The 15,748-nt window shown below is 37.5% G+C and overlaps 1 protein-coding gene across 1 annotated transcript in view; it reads right to left on the reverse strand.

The window, feature by feature from the left end:
- Positions 1 to 15,748, reverse strand: part of NAF1 (nuclear assembly factor 1 ribonucleoprotein) — a 51,987-nt gene that overhangs the window by 30,899 nt on the left and 5,340 nt on the right. Inside the window, exon 2 of the mRNA XM_079771618.1 lies at positions 14,838 to 15,012. Coding sequence (XP_079627744.1) covers positions 14,838 to 15,012 — 175 coding nt within the window. The remainder of the gene's footprint in view (positions 1 to 14,837; positions 15,013 to 15,748) is intronic.

Here is a 15,748-nt window from a genome sequence, read left to right on the forward strand (position 1 = left end):
GCCTTAAGCGGGTGAGCCTGGCCAGGGTGTGTGGAAAGCTTTGCTTCCCCTGTTGCTGGCGGCAACCCTGGCCTGCTCTCTCAAGCTCCATTCTGCCGCCATTTGTTTGAATTTGTTTACCTTCTATAATTGAAACTTTGTAGCTTGAGTGGAGGCTTAGGCCTGGCAAGGGCAGGTGGAAAGCTTGGCTTCCTCTGTTACCTAGGAAACCTTGCTCTCTGTGGCTGTAGCCATCTTGGTTTGGGTTAATTTGCATGCTCGCTGATTGGATGGTGGGCGTGGCTTGTGGGTGTGTCGGAGGTATGGTCAATTTGCATATTTGTCTATTATTAGATAGGATACCATAATTTAGTACACTTGTCACATAATGAAACACCTGCCTTTTTCAAAATTTTTACCAATACACGCAAACAATACATATCTTTTCACATATTATCTTTAAATAAGCCCTGTGATAAATTCTTCTAAGTGTAGTAACTGCTAAATCCAAAGTCATGAGCATTTTTAATTTTGACAGGCTCATTCCAAAAAGGTTAAATCAATTTACACTTCCACAGATTATATATATGAGATTTTCCTACAGCTTGCCATCACTAATAAATGAATATTTTCCAGTCTGATGGGTCTAAATAGTATCTTGTTTTAATTGGAATTTCTTCATTAATCAAGAAAACTGAACATTTTTGTACGTTTTCTGGCTATTTTTATGTACTTATGGATTGTTTGTATATTTTACACAGTTGTCTTATCTTTTTATTAATTTATAAGGTAACTCTAAGTTTTTAAGAATGCCTCCCCTTTATACAAATACTAGAGGCCTGGTGCAGATTCATGCACTGGTGGGGTTCCTCTGCCTGGCCTGTGGGGATTGGGCCAAAACCAGCTGTCTGACATCCCCCAAAGGGTCCTGGATGGCGAGAGGGTGGTTCTCGGGTGACACACCCCAGAATCGGGTTCCCTATTGGTTCCAGGTGCATCACCAGAGAACCGCAGCTGCCAAGTCACTGCAGCTCAGCAGCTCCTGTGCTGAGCATCTGGCCACTGATGGTCATTGTGCATCATAGCTACCGGTCAGATGGTCATTTAGGTTTTTAGTATATATATAGAATAGATGTAGCAAATACCCACTCACCTCCCAGTATACTCTTTAGCATTTGTTGTTTAATGAACTTTAGTATATCAATCTTTTCTTTTCTTAGCTTTTTGAGACTTGTGTAAATTACATTTAGAAAGACCTGCCCTTGATGAAATTAATTTTTTAAATTCACTGGTTTTCATTGTTCTTCTAGTTTCATTTTTAATATTTGCATATTTGGTCCATTTGTGATTTATTCTTGTATAAAAGCAAGGCAGAGATTAGATTTATCTTTATCCAAATTATTAGCCGGTTATCCCCACACATTGAAGAATAATCCATTCATCTTTTTTCCCTACTGATCAGAAAAACAAATTTTAACATATACTAAATGTACTTATACATTTGTTTGTTTTTTTAAAATATATTTTTATTGAGTTCAGAGAGGAAGGGAGAGGGAGAGAGAGATAGAAACATCCATGATGAGAGAGAATCACTGATTGGCTGCCTCCTGCACTCCCCCTACTAGGGATCTAGCCTGCAACCCGGGCATGTGCCCTTGACTGGAACCGAACCTGGGACCTTTCAGTCAGCAGGCCGACACTGTATCCACTGACCCAAACCAGCTAGGGCTACATTTGGGTTTTTTGTTAAAGTCTCCATTTGGTTCTACTGATCTATTTCAGTGTCAGTACCAAACTATTTTAACAACTGTGCCTTTCATATTATGTTTTAATATTTGGGAATAAGGACTAGTTTCCCTATCCACCTTCACATCAATATTTTTCTCCTTGGAATTTTTCTAGGTATTTGCACATATTTACTTCAATAAACTTTAAAACCAGTTTGTTATATTAGTGTTGTTAGTATCAATTAAAATTATATTTAATTACAGTTGTCTTCCTACAGGTCCTACATAGTCCTTAGGTTTATTCAAAGCCATTTTGTACCTTATTTGCTATTACAAATTACTAGGTATTTAATATTTTTTACTGCTATTATAAATGGATTCTTTATAGAGTACTATTTAAACACCAGAAAACATCATGCTGAAATTTGTGTCTAGTGATTTTCTTATGTATTCACTATATTACCGTATTTTAAATATATTTTATTGACTTTTTACAGAGAGGAAGGGAGAGAAATAGATAGTTAGAAACATCAATGAGAGAGAAACATCCATCAGCTGCCTCCTGCACACTCCATACTGGGGATGTGCCTGCAAACAAGGTACATGCCTTCGACTGGAATCGAACTTGGGACCCTTGAGTCTGCAGGCCAACGCTCTATCTACTGAGCCAAACCGGTTAGGGCTATATTACCGTATTTTAAAAATGTAAGTACTCCTCCTTCTTTCCAGTATTAGTAAATAATATTTTTCACTTTTCAGCATTAGTTGGTATTTCCAGAATGTCAAGTACCAAGCAACTGTGATGTCCAACTCTTTATTAGAAACTTTTCAAATGGTTAGCATAAAGATGCATTTTTATTGGAATTTCTTTTTAATAAGATTAAGAAAATATTCATCTATTTCTTCCTATCTTATAAGTTTTATGTTTATCAAATGCTTTTTTATCATCTTTTGAGATCATTATAATTTACTCTGAGCTGAGCAGGTCAGTCTATATGGTCTGATGAAGTCTCTCCTCTAAGGATGTCTATGAAACATCCAGCACGAGGAATACAAGGGAAGATGCACAAAGCCAGAATATTTGTAGTGTGTAGGGACTGATACTTACGGTCAAAAACAAACTGGCAGGCCCCCTTAATTCCTGTTGCTACCCTATTTTGACTGATGTATGAACAGAAATAAAAGTTTTGCCTACAAACGAGGAAGATATCTGATTTCATATAGAACCAAACTTAGGGGGGAAAACACAGGCACTGTGATCTGTGATCACCACCATACTCCTAATTCCAGTTCAATTATCCCAGTACGTTCTTAACACATGTATATACACTTTCCTGAGCATTCCTAAAAGAAGCCAAGGAGGCATTATGTTGGCTTTTAATAGTAACGACCTACCTATAAAAGTGTTGTGCATAAAATCTCTATCCAAAATATCTGGACAACACAAAAGCTATATAAAGAACTACATATTGTACATGAAACATGTCCAACTTGAGTGGGATTAATAAGTGAAACGAAGCCTGTACAATTCCAGGTTGAAAGCCTGTTACAGAGTTTGCCCTTGAAAGTCCAGTTAAATCAAGCAGTATATATTGTATCTGCTTTGAAAATGGCAGACATTTTGGGACCAACCAAAGGAGAAAAGATACATTTGTTTCTTTTAAATGAGCATGCCAGAAAAGTAGGACAAAAGAGGAAAATTATCCCAAACTCCATCAAGAAATCACCCAAGTGATGTGCTTTCTATAAAGATTTGTGGCAGGTTTAGAGGTAGAACTTTAGAAGATTCAAAGGGAAAGTTCCTTGATTGCCATGTCAAAATGGGCAATAAAAGATCTTGTATTGATGTTTGGATGTCAAATATCACCTTCTCTTCCCTAATTGCTAAATCTGAACTACTACACCAATAAGACTGGTCACTCTATCAAATTATCCTGCTGCTTTTCTTGTTAGACATTACTGTCTAATATCCTAATCCTATTTGTTTACTTCTTAAAATCAATTTTCCTAACTAGACAACAAATCCAACAAAAACGTAACCTGGCCAGTCTTGCACCTTGCTATAGGATCCAGGACAATGACTAGCACAGAAGAGGTATGTGGTATATATTTACTAAATAAATTGACTTATTTCATTAGTCCATGCTAAACAAAATCTCAAAGAGATCAGTCTTTTTCAGTCAAAGCAAAAATCGGATATGGAAAATACAATTCTTAGAAGTCAAGAGAATTCTTGAGGAACAAAAAGAACCTCAACCCAACATCTCAAAAATAAAGTAAAAAAAGGCAGGCTTGGAAAGAAGCTTCAATGCCCAGAACTGATAGATACCTCAGGTTTACAGCAGCAAAACTTTATTATAATTATCAGATAATTATAATAAAGTTTTGCTTTATTATTTGGTTCCCTGATAACACAGCAGCTGCCTCAGGTAAGATAATAAATAAATTGCCTCAGTCTCATAGGTCTCATAATCTCCTTAAGGAAATAAAAAAAGCAATCACTTCGATTTTCAGTGAGTGAGGAAAGGATGTGTATGTGTAACAGAAGAGAAAAGGAGAAACAGATACACTTCAATACGGAAAAAAATTTGGCAAGAACACTACCATTTTGACAATGCACATAAAATATAACAAAGAATCAGAAATAAAGTGCACACAGATGAACTAAAAAATTACAGGTAGAGGTGATGAAGGAAACTTAGGATAGAAAAAGTTCCTTCATCATATAATAAGTAAAAATCAAACCTACTGAAAATAACAGAAGAAGTCTATTTACTGCAGGTGAAGTTTAAAATATGAACCTACTACCCTCATGGAAAGATGGATGAGTGGGTGGGAAAAACTAATTTTATTCTGCTTATCCAATACTAGACACTATATTTATTTAAATTTAATTAATTAAAATTAAATAAAATTTAAAATGCACTCTCCAGTCATACTAGCCACATTTCAAGTACTCAGTAGTGTAAGACAAAGGCTTAAGAACACATTAAATAAGAGTGGATTTCTATCATTGCAGGAAGACCTACCTATTGGACAGCACTGCTTTATACTGTCACACATCCAAAAGTCCTCTATTACAAAACATAACCAGGTATGAATAGCACCAATCTATTTTCAGTCATTAATACAGGTATAATTTTAAGACCACATTATAACAGTATATACCATATGACTATGAAGTCTTAATGCTAACCTGATTATTCCACTTGGGAAACAAAGATTTGTGATAAACATCTATTTTCATAATTGTTATTTCCCAAAATTAAAATGAAACTAAATATGTTTTTGATGTACAGTACCTGCATGGATAAATATCTATGCTATCATTTAAATACAATTAATATGTTTACAGACTCAAACATCAAGAGTAGAAATAATTTTTCTGGACATATTTAACACTTCTATATACAATAACAACAAAGAGTAGGCAACTAAAAGAAGAAAAATATTTCATTCATATCATCAGCAAAAGAAAAGGCCATATGGAAACAAAAATCCCCAGACACATCATAGCATTTGGCAAATGAACTACTGGAATTCAACATAGTAAAGCAATCCAATTAATTTTCCTAGATGCTCTACAGTTCCAAGTCAAAGGCTTTATTAAGAGGCAATATGGCCCAAGCAAATACAATTTTAGAACGCTTTTATTAGATGATACAATCATCCTTCACATGATAAGATATGCAAAATATACATTACTAGTGACCCGGTGCATGAAATTTGTGCACGGGGGTGGGGTGTGTGTGTGTGGGGGTGTCCCTCAGCCCGGCCTGCACCCTCTCCAATCTGGGACCCCTTGGGGGATGTCTGACTGCAAGAATTGGGCCTAAACCGGCAGTCAGACATCCCTCTCACAATCCGGGACCGCTGGCTCCTAATGACTCACCTGCCTGCCTGCCTGATCGCCCCTAACCACTCTGCCTGCAGGCCTGATCGCCCCCAACTGCCTCCCCTATCAGCCTGCTCACCCCCAACCTCCCCCCCCACTAGCCTGATTGCTCCCAATTGGCCTCCCCTGCTGGCCTGATCGCCCCAACCACCTCTGCCTTGGCCCCGCCACCATGGCTTTGTCCAGAAGGTCTCCCGGTCTAATTAGCATATTACCCTTTTATCAGTGTAGATTAGTCAGAAACCAAATAATCAGAAATTTAAATGATCAAATTACAATATTACTGAGCACATCTCCCCAAGTACTAAAAATATAACAGACTGGAACCTCGATATTACTAGAGTTCTGCTCCTACTCACTTAGACAAGTCACCTTCTGGGTATCAGTTTTCTTATAAATAGTGAAGAAACTAAGCAAAAATTCTGAATAGTTCATAAAAATGGCTAATAATGAAATTAAAAAAATTAATAGCATGTAATAAGAGTATATAAATATAATTATATATGAGACCCCAACAAAATGACTGATTCTGTAATAATAGATACTGATATCTATAGTACTAAAGAAATGCAAGATCCAACCTACACTTCTGAAATATCCATGAAAGACCAATTATTGCCTGTGTAATTATAATACTAGTGTATCCTGATTCTCAACATCTGCATGGTCTACAAGATCGTTCAGTTAAGCAATATATTCAAATGAGTAGTAGCAAATAACATTAAAATTCCACCCTATTAAAAATTAAATTGTAGATACACCCATCAAAAAATGGGTATCTACATCTTCCAGCACAAAAATTGAAGGAGCTAATGCTAATGGGTCAAAAGTGGCTTTCTGAAAAGATGACATTCATACTTCCCTAGCTCTCTGAAGGCATATTATTAGGCGAGGGGGAAAAAATCAGTAATCTAAGGCAAAATTATTTAAAGAACCTTGATTTGGGTTTTCACTCACAAATATAAAAAAGGGCAGCAGCAGGGGGTATTGGGAAAAGAATCACTCCAAATGGCAACTAGGTTGCTAGTTTGGGGAGAATTTTTAAAAGTGAGGAAAGCAGAATGAAATTATTTGACCACTTTTCTCATATTACTTAAGAATAGAGGACATGGATGTGGCTGCCAATTACCTGATGCTATTAGGTATGCCTTCACTTTTCAGATATGGTTGGAAAGTAGGATCCAATCCCTGGAGTACTGAGAGCCATTATTAGAAACTTGTTTTCCCCCTATAACTGATAAAGCATATTGGGTAAAAGAATGGATTACTATGATCACATATAACAGTCTAACTCATCAACTTCTTCAGGAAAAATACCTTTACAACATTTCATGGAACTCAGCTATTTCTTTAGCTAAGTAATTAATTGCCCCCATTAATTACTCTATTGTATATAACACTAAACTCAGATTAAGACTAGCCCATTAAATATTTCCATCTAAAAAATAAAAGTTGGGCAAGATAAACAAGTGGGACTACATCAACAAAACAGCTTTTTCACAGCAAAAGAAACAATCATCAAAATGAAAAGGGAACCCACTGGATGGGAAAACATACTTGCCACATACAAAAACATACTGATAAGAGATTAATTTCCAAAAACATATAAAGAACTCATACAACTCAACAAAAGGAAGACAACCCAATTTAAAAATAGGCACTTCTCCAAAGAGGAAATACAGATGACCAATAGACATATGAAAAATGCTCAGTATCACTAATCATCAGGGAGATGCAAATTAAAACTACAATGAGCTATCACCTCTGACCTACCAGAATGGCCATAATCAATATATCAACAAACAACAAGTGCTGGCAAGGATGTGGAAAAAAGGGAACGCTAGTACATTGCTGGTGAGAATGAAGATTGGTGCAGTCACTATGGAAAACAGTATGGAATTTACTCAAAAAATTAAAAATGGAACTACCATTTGACCCAACAATCCCACTTCTATGAATATATACTAAGAAGCCCGAAACAACAATCAGAAAGAATATATATACCCCTATGTTCATAGCAGCGTTACTTATAATAGCTACTAGTAAGATCTGGAAACATCCCAAGTGCCCATTAGTAAATGAGTGGATAAAAAAAGCTGTAGTACATTTACACAATGGAATACTATGCAGCTGTAAAAAAAGACTGATTTCTTATCCTTTGCTGACAACATGGACCCGAAGAATATTATGCTGAGTGAAGCCACCTAGAAAAAGACAACTATCACATGATCTCACTTATATGTGAAATCTAATGAACATAATACACTGCCTAACAAAATAGGTCCAGAGGTATGAGTGTGTGGAACAGACTGACATATCTCAGAGGGGAGGAATGGGGAGAAAGTTAGAGATCAATCAAGAACGTATATACATACTAGAGGCCCAGTGCACGAATTCGTACACCAGTGGGATACCTCGGCCTGGCCTGTGGGATTGGTCCGAAACCGGCTCTCCGACATCCTCCGTGGCGTTCCGGATTGCGAGAGGGTGCACCAGGGTGCCAGGCCGAGGGACCCCACAGGTGCACGATCTGGACCGGGGAGGGATGTGGGAGATTGGCCAGCTGGGGAGGAACCGCGGGAGGGCTCCAGGGCATGTCTGGCTTGTCTAGCTCAGTCCCAATTGGCCGGACCCCAGCAGCAAGCTAAACTACTGGTCAGAGTGTCTGCCCCCTGATGGTCAGTGCACGTCATAGCGAGCAGTTGAGCGGCCTTAGCATATCATTAGCATATTACGCTTTGATTGGTTGAATGGACGACTGGACATTTAGCATATTAGGCTTTATTATATAGGATATGCATGGTAGCCAATGGACAGAGACAATAGTGTGGTAAAGGCCGGGGGTGAGGCGGGGGTTGGGAGGAGGGGGGCAAAGGAAGGGGGAGAAATTGGGGGACATCTATAATAACTGTCAACAATAAAAATAAATAAAGTCAACACTTCTTTGTAGCGTCTTTATATTTTTCTTTTTAAAAATAAATACAATGCTCTCATCCTGTTTTTTTCCAAAATTACTGTCACAGAAAAAAATTTCATAATACCTCCAAAATTGACACATAAATATAAAAGTAAAATATAATTATAATCCATCTCAATAAAACGATTAATTCTAGCATTATATTTGACTAGAGGCCCAGTGCATGAAATTCGTACACTGGTAGGGTCCCTACTGGCTGCCAGCTGCTGGCTGTGGCCTCCTTCCCTTTCCCTGGTAGTTTGCCGCTGCTGCTGGCCAGGGCCTCCCTCCCTTCCCCTGGCCGGCCCCGCCCTGCCCCCTGGTCGGACAATTTGCATATCACGCTTTTATTATATAGGATACTAACAAGGAGGCCATATTTCATCAAATCTAAGACTGATTTTATATACCATGAAGATAAAAGCACTACCAAATAATTGTAAAAATGTCATCAATTCTTAGTCCCACTTTAACCATATGCATGATAATGAATGACTAAACAAAGAAACCTTCCCTAAGCCCCTACTATGTAACCAAAACTGGGAATAAATGTCAAGCAACAGACCTGGTCCTTTCACTGGGAAAGTTCACACTCTCTTTACTAGTACCTTATCACCAACCGATCTGTCAATCTAAATTCAATCCATGAGCCTTCTTTGACCACTGCAGTGCAAGTTATCTCCCCTACCACTCAATCCTATGACTTCTTTTGTCCGGTACCATGCAATCATTACCTCTCTCTGGTGTTAACTTTGCTCTCAGCATAAGTGTGTATGCTCAATCTCTAGCTAAATTCCTCTTTAACAGACATTTATCTTTATCCTCTAAAGCAGCGGTTCTCGACCTTTCTAATGCCGCGACCCTTTAATACAGTTCCTCATGTTGTGGTGACCCCCAACCATAAAATTATTTTCATTGCTACTTCATAACTGTAATTTTGCTACTGTTATGAATCGTAATGTAAATATCTGTGTTTTCCAATGGTCTTAGGCAACCCTGCTAGCGGTTCTCAACCTGTGGGTCGAGAACAGTAGCAAAATTACAGTTATGAAGTAGCAACGAAAATAATTTTATGGTTGGGGGTCACCACAACATGAGGAACTGTATTAAAGGGTCGCGGCATTAGAAAGGTCGAGAACCACTGCTCTAACACAATAAGAACTCAATTAAAACCTACTGGGAAATGGGGGCATCTAAAAAATGCAATGTTTCTATGTAACAGTCACATATGTGTATATACACAGGACATATATGCCCCACTGAATAAAACAGTTTTTATTTTAAGTTTAAAGGATTGTTCATGCTAAATATATGCTTTACTGAAATAATTTTTCACAAGAAAACACAATATATTAATATCTTATGTGTAGGCCAAGGTGCAATATGATTTCATAGTGGAGATAAAAAAAGGTATGAAATAATCCACTGTAACTTCTAGCCACTGTCTTCTGGCCAGGTATTTCCATATCATCATGTTAGAATATTATAGGACACTAGAGGCCCAATGCACAAAGATTCGTGCAAGAATGGGCCTTCCTTCCCCTGGCTGCCGACATCGCCTTCGCTCTGGCCGAAGCCTCCTTTCTGCCTTCCCACGGTGCCCAGAGGCCCGGAGCGGCTGGGGCGGTGCGAACGCCTGCGTCCCGCCCCCGGCCGCTCGGCGCCTTGTATGCAAATTAACCCACCATCTTTGTTGGGTTAATTTGCATACTCACTCCTGATTGGCTGGTGGGTGTCGCAAAGGTACGGTCAATTTGCATCTTTCTCTTTTATTAGTGTAGATGTGTCTGCACTGTCATAATCAGAAACGAAATATAGTGCATTCAATCTAACTACAAAGTACATTTGTTTTAAAATATAATGTAAGCAGTCTCCAAATTATCAATGTAAATTTACCAAAATTGCCTACAAGCATTAAATTTTTTCCTTGGTCATGCTATATTTTATATATAAACACACATTATTATCCTTATTGAAGCATTGTCATCATAAGCATTGTAATCAAAATTTCAGATTTTCAGAAGAAACAAACATTAGGCACTAATTTATAAAATTCATTTCTGATTCAGGCTTTGAAATGTCACAATCCCATAAATGCTTTTATGATTCCAAGTTTTTAGTGATATCCAATTAATCTGAATGAAGAGCTCAAGGTATAAATTGCTGAGAACATTTTTCAAAACTAATCTAATTCTCCAATTCACTGAAACATGAAATAAACCCTATGTGGTTTAATGTAGTTCCAAGGCCATAATATGTATGTTGTTTTACATTTACTGTATAGGTTATACATAAACCTTCTCAGCATTAAAGAAGGGTTTATGTTTAAGTAAATAATAAAAGCATAACTCTACTTGGTAATATTTAATGTCATATATTATATAATTATGGCATTATGAAAAGAGCCAATTAAGACTCTTCCTCGCCACTGCTTCTATAGTTAACTACTCCTTCTTTTTTTCAAACAAAATTTACTGGATTACACTGGTTAATAAAATTATACAAGTTTCAGGTATATAATTCCATAATACATGATCTCCATATTGCATTGTGTGTTTACTACCCTAAGTGACTAATCCCTCATTTCCTCTTCTCCTTACCCATGCTCTTCATTCAAGTTATAACCAAATCTCGCCAAGGGACTGTTGCAAAATCTCGAGGCTATTTTGCCCATATATTTCCACATACTTACACTTGAATATCTGCAAGAGTTAGTAGTAAATCAGCAGCATATAAATTTCCAACAGAAAAAGTTTAATAAGCCTGATCCAAGGAGGCAATATTCCTGCTTGAGAAACAGACTAAATGGAGGTAAAAATTAAGCTCAGCATGTCTGAAGAACAATAGACACCTGCCTAGAATGAGAGACTTTATAAAGAGGCAGGGCATAAAACTGGGTTAAATTGGGCATGTCTATGTTCTAGAGATCTCTAAAGATCCAGCACAAGCGCTAAAATTGCTTAACTTCTTGGCCCATTTTAATTTATGATTACCTTTAAGCAAAGACAACATGGATAGAACATTTCATTACTTTTCTGTAGAAAGTATATTTTGTTAGCACTAACTCTAGCTGGTGTTTACTATACCATGAGACCTGAACAAAACAGCACATACAACACCAGCTAGAGTTATAACAAAACAGGAAACTCTTACTAGGGCATTATCCACAGCTGCCCTTATTCTTAATGGCTCTCCAATGCAAGTTTAGAGCAAATCTCTCTTCTCTCAAAGTAATTTGAGTCTCTTGTTCACAACTACAAGACTGCAACTTAAGTCATATGTGATAACTTCTTCCAAGTGTTTCCCTTTTTCCCTCTATAGAGGATAACTACTATTACTGCCTGACAGATCCCCTTCTGAAATGGATATAATCCTCCCTTTCCTGTGACAGAGAACCCATTCCTGTGGTCTGCCTGGGGCTGATACCACCCATTCAACCCCTACCCTCCTCAAAATATACACACATTCATACTCCCTTCCTATCAACTGCTCTTATTCACTCCGGCCCACACACTCGCCCATGTGCTTTCTCTCAAGCACACGCTTTCCTACACACTCTCCCACACAAACAGGACTTATGAATCATGCCCAAGCAGTGGAGATAATCATTCCACTAGCCTCAGTAATTTGTTCAGGGCTGTGTACCAGGCCCCAGGTAAACCAGTACAAGTCCTTCCCCTGACTTTCATACAGGAGAATCAGTGGCCAAACTGCCAGGCCCACGGAAAAACACCTACTGAGCGACAGAGAAAACAGTCTTAAGGATACTGAATACTGTAGCCAAACCATCCTTGGTAATAGGGTCTAAGTCTTTCTCTTCCCTTGAACTTGAGAGTTCCTAATACACTCTTTTAGAGCTCTAAGTCAAGTAATTTAGGGCATACCAGGGAACTCATTCCTCTACCTATCTGTAGCAACAGAGTGGTCTAAAGGACCAAGAACTTCTAGTAAGTTTATTTGTGTAAATATAAAGTGAACAGCTAGTCAAGATACAAAATTGCTTCTTCTTCTGACCATGACTCCACCTCAGGCCAACCTGCCCGAAGCTAACCTTTAAACTGAGGGCTGGCCCTAGCTTGTTTGGCTCAGTGGGTAGAGTGTCGGCCTGCGGACTGAAGGGTCCACGTTTGATTCCAGTCAAGGGCACATGCCCAGGTTGCAGGCTCGATCCCCAGTAGGGGGCGTGCAGAAGGCAGCCAATCAATGATTTTCTCTCATCATTGATATTTCTATCTCTCTCCCTCTCTGAAATCAATAAAAATATATACAAATAAATAAAATAAAAAGCTCTTGAGCAAAATATGTTACTTTAAACTGAGGGCTGATCTTTAACTGGAAGGCTACTTTCTCCTTTCGCTGCCTCCTACCCCCACATGTTTTTTCGCCAAACTGTTTGCCTCTTACCAGAGATTTTGGTTGGACTGGAGTTTGAGAACCCTTGGGAACAACATTTAAGGGAATGTGAGCACAATGCAAAATGCCTTTAAAAGTATATTGTGATGTTAAAAAAAAAAAGAAAAAGAATACAAAATTGAAAAGTAAAGACTATAATTGCTCTTTCATCCATCCCAAAAAATCCCTCAGTACTGGCACAGTAAGGAAAGAACAAGCCATTGTTCCAAGTTTTAAAAGCTAACATATATTCCCATGAAAAATGTAATTTTCTGATATGAGCCAAACATACACTCACACAATTCATTAACACTTTCCATAATTAAATTCATTTGTCTCTTCTTTATTTATTGTCTGTTTCTCTCCACTAAACACTATGAAAGCAGAAACTGGATAGGTCTTAATTATAGCACCTAGCATATGGCAGGTGTGCTATAATAGTTTAAGAATGAATGAAAGATACCTATCCACTCATTATTCATTCTATTACTACTGACTGAGAACCCATTACCTGTATAGCACTCTACTGGGCACCATAGAAGCTATAAAGATCAGTTATAAACTTAGTCTGTCAAAGAACATGGTTCCCAGCCTCTTTGTGGCCCTGGACCCTTTTTGAATTTCTGATGAAAATATGGTCATTCTATCTAGAAAAATAATAAGTAGACTAAGATTTTGTATTAAATTTCAAGACAGTCCCAAGGCAAATATTACAGACTAGTAAGAAAATTAAGACAATATACATACATATACAAAAGTACTGCGGTCTTTTATTTGTTGATTTTTGTACTCTAAGAGAAAACTTAGGTGTAAAGAAGAGCAAGATACAGGGGAAAGATCACACAATTCTCCCAATACTTTCAGAAAATAGTCAGTTGGGAGAGCCTTTGTGTAAAAAGACCACTGATGTCATCGACTGCAGGATTAACACATGAACCACTAATGAAGCTGCATAAGCACCCAAGGGTTTTAAATATATAAGCATAAGTAAGATGATAATTTTTTATTGTGTATGGAGAAAAAGAAACAATATTAGTTGAATTCAGTCATGAAAAGGTGCCCAACAGCCTCTAGGATTTTCAATTTTTTCCCCCTCAAATTTTGCAGTAAACTATTTCAATCACTTGTTATGTAATAATTATAATTAGTAATCACTAAATACTGAAAAAGCTCTAACAATAACAAAGGACATGCGAGAGTAGAGAGAATAAATATGTGACAATGTAGCCTATGTTCTAAAATTCTGAGAAGATGTTCTCTTGAAGTTCCCACCACCAGACTACTGTCCTCCTTGGGAGAGCTTACAGTTTAAGAGAAAATAACCACACAAGAGCTAACCTTACAAACAAAACCTATTAAGTGCCAAAAAACACCATTCTATAATAAACAAGTTTTCTCTTACTGTAATAACAAAAACACTTCAAAAACTCCAGTAGAAATCCTAATAAGCTCAACCATTTAATTTCAATTTCTATGTTTCTTAGTGCAAGTCAATTAAAAGATTGATTTTAATTGTAACTGAGCAAAATGTCCTGACTTATGGACCAAAAAAGAAGAAGAAGGGAAAAAAAAGCAAGGTTGTAAATTTACATAATATCTTCTAGGGAAGATGGAAAAAATGGAAAGTAGCAAGCTAAAGTTAACACCCCAGAAGAACAATTACCAAATGCTAAAGTTAGAAGCAACCTTAGAAATAAATTATCCAGATCAATCGTCTGACAATCCTCTCTTTTAGTTAAGAAAAGTAAGGCATGGCAAAAGTATGCCCAATAAAATTGAGAAGTTTTCAAATGTATGGATCAGATACAGAGCAAATGAGATCAATATTAGTACCACAATATATTTTAGAACATCCAAATTAGGTTTATTAACAAATCTAAGTACTTACGTTAAGAAGTAATTCATCTTTTGTTTTAATAAGAGGAAAATTCTTATTTTCCTTCTCAACTTGTATATCGTCATCTCCATCTGACAGCACTGGAGGAACTAATATTCGAGAGGAAGAGGAAGAAGAGGATGATGATGAGGAAGAGGAAGAGCTTGAACTATCTGAATCTGTTTCACTGTAGGAAAGGAAAAGTTTAAACTTAGTAAAACAGTAATATGATGGCATTAACATATATTTATTCAACTAGGAAATACCTACTTTACTACATGTTTACTGTTACTGATATAATTCAAAAGCTAGCATTTTGAAGTTGATTGTGGTATTGGGAAAGTAGTCCTTAATCCACTGATAACATTTTCAAAACCCCTGCTATGACTGCAACCCAATTACAATAGTCTCACACATCACACATCTGTTATAATATAATTAAGCATGTGCCAAATCACTGACAAAGAGAACTCTGGGCAATGCACTTCTGTCATTGGTCACCAGACCATTTAATTGCCAATAGTTTCTTCTCAGTCTTCAGACAACTTGGAAACTCAAGTTAGGAACCATGCTGACCATTCTATTCTTTGTAAACTCCTTTAGCCCATGACTTCCACAGCAATTCTTGTTACCAGTAAACCTACTCTAAGTTTAAAGTTTGTTTGCTGACTACCCCCTTCACTCCCTTTTGTTTTTTTAACCCTCACCCAAGAAGTAAGGATATTTGTTTCCATTGGTTTTTTAGAGAGAGTGGAAGGGAGGGAGGAGGAGAAACATTGATATGTCTCTGTCACATCTTTTGGTTGCCTCCCACATGTGTCCTAGGGTTTGGGGGGTGGTGGCAGGAATCAGACCTGCAATCCAGGTACGTGCCTTTGACCGGGAATCAAACCCACCCCCCTTGGGTAGGCAGGCTGACATTC

Source organism: Cnephaeus nilssonii (genome assembly GCF_951640355.1).
Source record: "Cnephaeus nilssonii genome assembly, chromosome: 5".
In the NCBI taxonomy this organism is placed as follows: domain Eukaryota; kingdom Metazoa; phylum Chordata; class Mammalia; order Chiroptera; family Vespertilionidae; genus Cnephaeus; species Cnephaeus nilssonii.